Here is a 10,769-nt window from a genome sequence, read left to right as displayed (position 1 = left end):
ATAACTTATATTGACATAAAAGTATATCTAAACTACTTTATAAAGTCTCAATTAATTCTCAGTTTTATTGATTGACTCATAAGCATTTCTAATTGAATAATATTATTTTGAAAGCATTAAATTACTTAGATAGAAACACATTAGCATCATTCAGCATAAAATTTGTGCTAAAACGTATGCAAACTGTTGTGTTGCAAAAAAAAATAAAACCATGCCACGTCAAATGATCGCGACAATGATCTCTATTGAACCATTAAAAATTTCTTCTGAAAAGTCCACACAACAAATTTACAAGTGTCGAATGTGTGGTGATCCCATGTTGCTTTTGGTTGTTTAATGCGCACCGTGGCGAAGAGTTTAAATTTCAGAAAAATAAAGCCACTGGCATTCTGTGGCCGGTTGGATTCTCAATTTTCTTATTCTTGTGCGCACCATAATGCCAACTCTCTCGCACTCAGTATTGCCGCGTATGATGCTGTCTCACCACCCAATCGATCGCCTCATGGTGATCATATATGTATAATCATATAGGTATGTCCACCATACATTACCTGTGTGTATTTTAAAAGCGCGATCGCCACTTTTTCATACATTTACATCTCACTATTTTATTTCTCTCTAACAATTTTTTTCGTCGTCGTTAAATACAATAAAACACATGTAAGTACGATCACACATGCTCAGGCGTTCAGCGATCTCGCATGGGGGGACTCTCTCTATGTTGCTCTGGGTGCTGCTGCACGATGATGGTGGTGATCGTCATCCCCAGCCTCTTTTAAACTAATGCGCGAACACCGATCAAATATCTCATTTATACTGAAGTAAAATTTCAATATGACATCCTCTTCGCTCCTATTGTTCGGCCACAATGTCTGGAATGCAGACTCTCCTCAACCAGCTGGTTAAACAAGAATATCTCTTTCTGCCCCATGGCGATCGCAATTATGGTCAGACAAAGATCGTGTACCATCATCGTGATCATCAACCATAACTCTGTGTGTGTGTGCTTCAGATTGCATGAGAACATAAGAACGCATGAGGTGGCCATGAAGGAAATTCATAGAAATTTCCTACCTGGACCTTTTCAGAGAAAGTCCCATTGATGATCCTTGTTATACGATCATACCGTACGATCGTGAGCCAATTGTCCTTTTGACATCCTTATAGTTAGAATCCCGCGGGGCGCATACCTTTCTGCTATTTGACGCACCAACACCTCACCTGGATGATCGTGTGTGATCGTGAGCTCAATAGGGAATGATCCTCAAAGTGAATGATGATGATTTTCGTACAAATACCACCAACTCAGGGGAATGTGTTGGTTATCGGTGCAAAGAAGTGGAAGAGCGAGAGACTTAAAACGCCAAAGGTGTGCGATGATGGTGACTTCTGGTACCTCTTCTCATGGATTCTTGCGCCATGGTGTTGGTAAACCGGAGTAGTGCTGTGTAAAGTGCAAGAATCCAAGAAGCAATTCAGTCTCACGCTAAATCTCACCCGAAACAGTCCAAATCTCGTGGACCGCTCGAGCAATGTTCGAGACATTTCACCATTTCACGTCGCGCCGCATGAAATTAATCACTCCACAGTGCCCATATCTCGTGTCTACTTTGCATTTATAGTCGCTCAGTGGACTCTTGTGTGCTAAATGGTTCGTCTTTGAAGGCATCGCGAAGATAACAAACCGCTGTGTGCTCACCCAAACCTCTTTCGTGCCACAGTGTGAGCCACAAAACCCATTGGGACTTTACCCGCTCTGCAGACATCGGTGAATAACGAATTTATATATATAAGAAAAAAAAGGCAAGAAATAAAAGAAAATCGTGCTCAAATGGTGTTTTACATGCCGTTGAAGTGACTTTTTTTTCCAACCCGGACTAAATGTGAAAAGAAACTTATTTAGAGAAAAAGAAAAAACTTGAGTGAGACAGTTTGTATTGTGTTATAGGGACTTAAAAGTTCTGCCCTTTTTTACGGGCACAAACATTTGCGCTAGAGTAAAACCTTTTAGAAAAGACTCATCGAAGTTTATGAACGTCCAGACAGTGATTTTTGTGTTGAGATCGTCAAAGAGTGCAAAAGCCATAAATTGTGGATTACATATTGCACTTACAGGACTTAGAAGGCACGTATATATGCTTAGTATTTGGTGCAGCAGTGAGTGATCTTTTTACGAGTTCACTGACTCTAACAAAAAGGGGGGCAAAACGCACGTAGATAGCTAACACACATGAGGGGTGTCACCAAACAGGGCTTCGTATAATATGCAAGGAAATAGTGTGTATATTGTGAGAACTTGTGATGCAAACTGAGCGTACTCTAGGGGGTTGGCAAGTGCTTCCAAAAGTATCTTGGAGCTGCTGAAGTGTCCTCTTCATTGCAATATGTTTGACGTGCGATCAATTGAGTCGGGTGATCAGCAAGATAGTGATATGTCGTCATTCTGCAGGAAACGTTCATTTCAGCGACAGGCGTGTCTCCTTAGTGTAATGGCTGCATTTTCACTTGGACTCGCCCTTGGGGCTTTTGTTCCAATTATTGGTATCACGGGTGATCGCGATGTGATCCGGCCGACGGCTGATGTTGCGCACGTGGAGCACCTCGTGGTACGATCTAGTAGATCAGATGACATACAGAGGCGTCGTCTGCAGAAAACAGTGCCAAACATTTATGTGCCAGTGTCCTTTGTTGACAATTTGGATGTTAATTCCGTTGAGATGCCCCTCGATGGGAATAGTGTTGAGCCAGTTGAGGCGGCCACCGCCGATAATACTTCCGTGGAGTTTGTCCATACTGATGATTCACCAGACATGGGATTGGATGGTATTGTGGAGGATGGTATCTACTGGGGTCAAGTCATTGAAGAGCATCTCCCCAAGGGTTTCGACGACGCCGACACACGTGCCTGGAGGGAGTACATCAGTAAGAGCTTTGTTGTAAGTCTCAAGCCAGGATGTGGAAGGATGCAGAATCGCCTGGTGGTGTTCAATGATGGGCGGCGAGCATGTGCCAGGTATAGGCAAAACACCGACCAAATTCAGGGTGAGCTGTTTAGCTTCTACTTGGGCCAGTTGTTAAATATAAGCAATCTGGCACCTAGTACTGCATCTGTGATTGATACAGACTCACCACTGTGGACATCAGCATCACAAGATATTTTAAGTGCTCAGTGGAAAGTTCAGCGACCAGTTGTACTCACAAAATGGATCTCAGATTTGGAACCTGCTGGTATTCCGACGCCATTTCAACCACTAGACAAGCATATGAATAAATTTGATGTTCACAATATCACACTGGGAATTGAGGATACAAGACCACAGAGGGGTCTAATGGATATTCTGGGTGCACCCAAGAACACACCCAAGTCCCCGCCAATTCCACCCCCAAATCGTCTTGATGCTACCAAATTGGGGCGGCTGGTGGAGCTAGCCCAGTGGTCGGATTTAATTGTATTTGACTATTTGATTGCAAATTTAGATCGTGTCGTCAATAATTTATACAACTATCAATGGAATGCAGATATAATGGCAGCACCAGCACATAATCTCGCCAAGCAGAGTGATTCACAACTCTTGGTCTTCCTCGATAACGAATCCGGTTTACTGCACGGATATCGTTTACTCAAAAAATACGAGGCATATCATGGATTATTGCTCGATAATTTATGTATATTCAGGCGAACGACGATACAGCAACTGCAGCAACTCAAAGACGATGGTCCCGCCACGAGGCTCCAACGTATCTTTGAGCACACAGCTTCGGACAAAGTCAGGGACATCCTCCCACCATTGCCCGAGAAATCCGCCAAAATTCTCATCGATCGCATCGATCGGGTCCTAGGCCAAGTGCAAAAGTGTCATGAAATGTTCTCAGTGCAGAGTTGATGATTCGTTCCTTGTGCGCATCGAGCTCTTGCACTGTTTATTTTGTTGTTTATTGTTGTTCAAAATCCAACGCAAAGATGCTGTGGTGAGAGAGACACACACGTGAAAAAAAATTGCCCAGAGACAAGTTTAAGAGAAGGCAGAAAAGAATAATACACAGCGTTACATGCGGAGGGAAAAAAAGTGCGTCGAGATGTGAATGAAGAATTTCCAACAGCAAGAAGGAGGCAGAAAAGACAATTACTCAAAAGCGTAAAACATTTCCGATGGTATTTTCCACAAATAGTGCCTGTAATACGGAACAACAAACGCGCTAATTATCAATGTAAATAGTAGTTAAAAGTAAAAATGAAAATAGGAGAACAAAAAACAACGCAAGAATTGTATAAAATATGACTGTATATTGTGATCGTCCTTTGTGTGTATAAACTAAAAAAAATAGAAGAAGAAAAAAACATTAATATTTCCGCTCCCAATGCGATTATTCAATATTTGACTTTATATAGAAAAGAATTATATATTATGTATGTATATAGCAAATGCAACCAAAAAAAAATTCAAGAAAAATGCGCAAGAGATAGCGAATATATAGAACTTCAAATATGCCGTACTGTAAGTGCATTCCTTCAGTCATTACGTGTCAAGAGAGAAGAAGTTCTGCCTATTGTTTAATTTTTCTTTTATTTATTTAATGAAAAAAGAAATCAGAAATGGTAAAAAACTTTTACAATACAGCTATATATAGAAAAGAAAATTCAATTGTTATTTTTTTTCTAACGATTAAGTAAAACTGGAAGTCACAGTGTCTGATTACTAAACTATCATACTTTATGTCCAACATATCAATCATTTATACATAACTGAAAATCATAAACTGTTCATAAAATCTCCATCTCCGAAGCTTATTGCAAATTGCAATGTTATAAATAATTCAGACACCATTAAATTTTATAAAATTTAGTTATATATTTAACACACCTGAGAGAGGGAGAGAAGATGAAAGAAGACAACAAGGAATGAAAAAAAAAAAACGAAGAAGTTCTGCATAACTTTGAGAGTGCAAGAAGGAGTTTTCGGAGTGCTGGGTGAGACAGATAGAGATAAAAAGCCCGTCGATGCGTTTATTATTGTATTTTGTGTGTGGAAAAGAAACATGGCATAGGATAAAAGAAGGGTATATACCGGAGGAGAGAATATAATATTCAAAATCGTAAAATTCTTCTCTTCCTTGGTGCCTTAGAACTTTACGGTCTGTTTTCATCTAATACATTTTAAAGAGACATCCACCCGATGAGTGAACGGGACGAGATGAAGGTTTCTTTTTATGACATGAATGTTAAAAATTATCTGCCTTTTTATGGAAAGTAGATTTATTATTGTAGGATATTTATGATACACCAGTCAGTCAAAGAGTTGATAGTTTAGCTAGCAGCGTCTTTTGTGCACACAAACACACCATACACACGGCAAATGGTTAAACTCATGCCTTATTGATTCGGGGCACGACAAACACAATGAACATCATTTGGTGCTCTTAAATAACACCAATGGCAATGCATACCGGGCGTATAATGCAAAACACACGCCACTTAAAATGGACACAAAAATATATTTCTCAAGTATTGAGATGATGGAAATCCCTCGCTTCATCACACACAGAGGTGTCTCATTTTAATAACCAAATACTCTTCTTCTTCTTTTGCTCTCAACAGAGATGGATTCTGTGAAATTTTATCTCACCTTAAATCCCGACTTTATTGAGCAATTCCAATTTTTCTTTTCATCTTCATTCACAGTCTGTGCAAAAAGTGTATGTACAAAAGTTCTTAATTGTACATCTGACATCATTCTCAATGTTATTTTCTATGAATGCAATACTACGAATTTTCTATGCTATCAAAATGTAAAATTGCAAATTTTCGTGCGATAAATTAATTTAATTTGAATTAACTGAATCATTTTATTAATACTGCCATAATGGGGTAAATGGGATCGATTAGTTTCATTGATTTCTTTTCAATAGTTTTGCAAATTAATTTACATCAATACTTAAATGTTGTCAACACAAGGGGTGTTTATCTGGCGAATCCGAAGATTCAAAGATTTTTATTCAGATAGACGCCCATTGTCACCACCAATCCATTGAAAAAATGAAACATTTTTAATTTTTTCTTCAAATTTTGTTTCTTTGACCAAAAATAGTTTTTTGTGTTTACTGAAATAATAATCCGAAGATTCGAAGATTTTTATCCTTCAATTAAAATCCTTAAAAAATAATGAATGAAACTTTGCAATATTTAATACTTAATCAAGCTAAATTTATTGAAATGAAAACTTAATAATTAGTAGGTATCCTGAAGATATGTCTTTGCTATTTCTTTTCTTATACTCTGTAAATTCTCTAAATAATATTATTGACCTGAAGAAGGGAGCATAAACCTTCGGAACGTGATTGTCAAGTAAAAAAAAGAAATTAAAAATTTTTCAGTGTTTTTTTTTATTGCTCGTAGTACCTACTTAGAACTCATTTTTTTCCAATTGAAATACAAAAAGAAATGATAAATGACAAGAATGCTTTATATTTCAATCAAACAAGCATAAACTGGATGAAGTAATTGAATATCAACCAATTACGCTAGCTTATAACACGTTTATTAATTTAATAAAATTCAATTTATTTAATATTATTCAATGTTGTAGGATTTGTACTAGAAACGAGTAAGAGGTAGTAATTAAAATTGAAAAAATTATAGATTTTCACTCACTTGTGTCCCAATGAAAGAAACTCTAAGAGTTCATTTGTTCAATGTCTCTATAGGTAGCCAGTAGTAGTTGTACGATATGTCTATAAATAAAAGATAAAACATAAAAGTTAATTCTCTCATCAAAAGTAAAAGAATATTAATTGTTTATCATTGCAATGCTAAAACTTATATTTTAATCCAAATGACAGAAAAAAATGATTCTGTGCAAAATCTATCACTATCACAAAATTTTCATTTATTTCAACTGTTAAATATTTATTTGGTTTTGCTGTCTATTTGGTATTCCTTTAAGATATAATGCACTTCCTTTTGCAACTTTACATTTGATGCATTTTTTGTAATAATAAAAACTTAACACCTTTAGTTTATTTTTAATGTTGGATCTTCAAATTTTCAACAGATATTAGCTTTAAAGAACAATCTTTTGCATCACTCTAAAATACTTTTAGCACTTAATTTCTGACTCTTAATTTTGCCATTATATAGAGAACCTCAAGAATCGAGACCACAACGTACATATGCCCGTATTCACTTAAGAAGAAACAAATGTCAGAAAAAAATTTAATAAATTGGTTAAAATTTTCGTGGCTTATCGAAATCAAATTAACGTGTGTTTTTTCACAAGAACACTTCCCATATAAACAAGACAAGCTCCGGAGGAAGAAAAAAAAACGCGTGTGGTGGAAAAAGTTTCCTGTGCTATGTATATGAATTTCTAATGAAATGTTTGTCGTGTCTTTTTTTTTGCAAAACCGTTAATTCAAATTTCGCTCATATCTATAAGCAATAACCATTATCACAAAATGGAATTCTCTTATTCTCTGCCTTTTTTCAGCACCATTTGCCTCTTGTGATCAAAGAAATTATACATACATTTTCGAAAGTCCAAAAGAGAAATGACGAAGGAGAGAGAGAGAACTGTTAAAACGACGACCGCCTCTATAAACAAACATATACATACATTTTTTTTTCTTTATTTTAGTATTATTTCAAGAGTTTTCTAATTTTTGGGAAGAATTCTTTGTAGAATAGAACAGAAGAAGGAGGTAGAAGAGATTTCGAGATTTTTCAATATTACACACAGAGAAATTTTGATCAAAAATGGCAATGAAACTGTCAATTTTTGCGAGTGTGCCACTCGCATTCGTTAATGACGAGTATTTCCTATATTGTTTACATTGGAGAGTGCAAATCAAACTGAGGTTATGTGCGAATATCTCACTCGCATTCGACTAATACGAATAATTTTTCTGTGTGTAGGTTCTTTTTTACATAAATATTTTCTTCTCAATTCTGTGAATGAACTTTTTTTTAAATGCCGTATGAAAATTTAAAATTTTCATAAAGTAATAAACAAATTAATTAAAACAAACACAAAAAATTATAAAGATAGATTGGTAGATAATTTAAATGGCACACGCGCGAGTTTTGACTTTCTTTTATGTGTGGAAAAGAACTTTTCTTTTTCGATATGTTGCGATCGTGTCTCATACCTTTGTCCATAAGTGCTATTATTGTGGAATAAATTGTGGACCGTTAAGAGAAGACCGTGCCTAATTCAAAATGAAATATATTCCTACGCATAGACATATGTCACTTCATTTTATTATTATATTGCATACAATATTCTCAACCGGATAGTCCAAAGCATCTCGCTCTCTGTTGGCCATGTCTCTTCCCCACACGGCGTTTCAAGTTTTAGCGCATTGCAAATACACACAACAATTTCACAAAAAGGAGCGAAAGAAAAACTTTAGTCTTCCTTTTTTTTGCGTTGCCCCGCGACAATGTAGTACAATGTAGCAAAATGTTTAAAATGTGGCGGAATAATATGCTTAAATTTGTCACTAATGCACTTCGATGGTGGCTCTTTGTATCTCACTCCTCCTTGTCTCCCAGGCTGTACGAAATACGAAATGGAGGAAAAAAAAATGAAGAGGAAGTCAGTTGAATAGGTATTGGGGAGATAGTCTCCGCACATGGAAAACCACTAAATGAATGTGACTGTTTTCAAGAAATGTCCAAAGCTTCAAAGAAATTTGATAAGAGAGGAATGATATTAGGAATAAATAGGTATTATCAATGTACTGCAATGCAATCTCTGATGGGTATACAATGTTATTCACATATTTTATGAAATCATAATCAAGATAAAATTCTAAAAATTTATACAAAGAAGATTCTCCTCTAAAATGGTTCTATCTCGGCAAAGCCGCGAAAATTGCAATGGAGGAACTTTTTTTTTCCCTCAATCGTAATACTATTTAGCACCCATAAGTGGTTATGAAAAAACCACAAATATGTTGGCAAAAAGACATCACTATATTTATCAGCAAAGATATTCTCAATAGTAAACACTTTTAAATACACTGATGGTCATCAAAATGGAACCACAATAGTTTGAGAGTTAATGTGTTTCGACGTTTTAAATATTTTGTTATTGTTTCTTCCATATAAGAACATTATGCTGAACAATTTTTATTACATATTATATGGTATTTTTAATAACTGATAAAATTCAAAGGAAGAAAACAGGATGTTTGGCGGAGTGAAACGAGTGAAACAAAACTAATCTTTAAGAAAAGAAGTTTTAAGTAAACTCTGCAAACTAAAGGAAAATGTTCAAAGATTTGAATGAATATTGAAATGCTTGCAATTTATTTTTTGGAGTTGTAAAAATCTCCATTGTGTTAAAAAAAAAATGAAATAAAATATGGCCAGGATCCTAATTAAATAGAAGACGGATTCTGATGTGAATTGTAATCCTTCTATATGATTTTCTTGGTAGTTTTTTTTCTATTTTTGAACAATTTTGTCAGAAGAATTTTATTTAAAAATTAAAAATTAACGCAGATTTATTGAGCTTTTTTTGCAAAGTCTAACTTCAAAATTGTCTTAAAGAAACAATTTTCAATCAAAATTCTTAAAATTTCTCATTTATAAAAGAACAACATTTTTATGCATTTATTGACAAAATAAAATTGGAAAATTTGTATTAACTTTCCCATTTAATAAAGAAATTTACTTCCTGAAATTTCCAACCCTTCATCCGGACTTTTCTTATTGACTAAAAGAGAGACAAAATAATTTATTTTCAGGATCAGGAAAATTCCGACAATATCGACTACACTCAAGAAATGAAAAGTATCAAAGCAAATATCTGTTCAGTTTATGCATAACAAAGTTTTTCCTTTTGATGATTCAATATTAAAGCTTCTTGAATTGAATAATTTGATATCGAACTGTTCCATTTAGTTACAGCATGTAATAAAACTAAGAATAAAGTGTTGTTACGTAAGAAATGAATATTATCATTGCAAGAAGGGAACTTTTCTACCTTGTAAATCTACGCTAATGTAATCTAATCGTATGTACGTAAACATATAGAAAATGAATAACATTGTAGACCCATCATTGAATGCAAGAAAGTTAATATAAAAGCAGAAAAAGGCATAGTGCGTGTACATTTGTATAAAATATAGTCATCTGATGAAGATACAATTTATGTCATATATTGAAGAAAGAAAAAAAACGTGAAAAAGATGATAAAGTCTGCATTTTGTAAATAGTGTAATTAGAACCTTTTTAAACTATTAAATAATATGTAATTTATATACAATTTGAAATAAAGTCGCATTTGATCAAAAGTTATATGTATAACATTGTAGGGTTCTGGGTCGTGTATCTCAATTTGTAAATCAGACTTGCTTCATGCGATCTTGACGGTTGGTTCTCTCCTTCATACCTTCTTATTTATTTATTTTTTTCTGTGATACCCAACGAGTTTCTAAAGCAGTCAGAGAGAGAAGAGATCTTCTAGTCAGCACAATTCATGTGGAAATCCCTCAAGTTGAACACAGCATCTAACTGTTTCCATTACACGTATATTCACCGATTGAACAATTAATTGGTGAGTATTAAAATAAATCGCAGACAATTCATTATTAGTTCCGATAGTGTTTGTATTTATACCATCTTAGTGTGATCAAAACAACAAATTTGATATTTTGAATGGTAGGAGATTATTAAATTTTTATTACTCAAACTCGTTTCAATGCGGCAGGAGGGAAAGCATTAATGTCATCCATCGATTCCTATTTCTTTTGGCATTTATTTCAAT

General features: G+C 34.9%; 1 protein-coding gene across 1 annotated transcript; it reads left to right on the top strand.

The window, feature by feature from the left end:
* Positions 1-1,483: 1,483 nt before the first annotated feature.
* LOC129791888 (extracellular serine/threonine protein kinase four-jointed) lies at positions 1,484-10,296 on the top strand. Its single transcript, XM_055830502.1, has one exon. The coding sequence runs from the start codon at positions 2,385-2,387 to the stop codon at positions 3,882-3,884; it is 1,500 nt and encodes a 499-aa protein (XP_055686477.1). The 5' UTR covers positions 1,484-2,384; the 3' UTR covers positions 3,885-10,296.
* The last annotated feature ends 473 nt before the right edge of the window (positions 10,297-10,769 follow it).

This window comes from Lutzomyia longipalpis, chromosome 3, assembly GCF_024334085.1.
Source record: "Lutzomyia longipalpis isolate SR_M1_2022 chromosome 3, ASM2433408v1".
NCBI classification, from domain to species: domain Eukaryota; kingdom Metazoa; phylum Arthropoda; class Insecta; order Diptera; family Psychodidae; genus Lutzomyia; species Lutzomyia longipalpis.
This window is presented reverse-complemented; position numbering and strand designations above follow the sequence as displayed.

Bases quoted from the DNA above. Each gene is read 5' to 3' on its own strand.
- LOC129791888 (XM_055830502.1), top strand. From the start codon at position 2,385: ATGTTTGACGTGCGATCAATTGAGTCGGGTGATCAGCAAGATAGTGAT.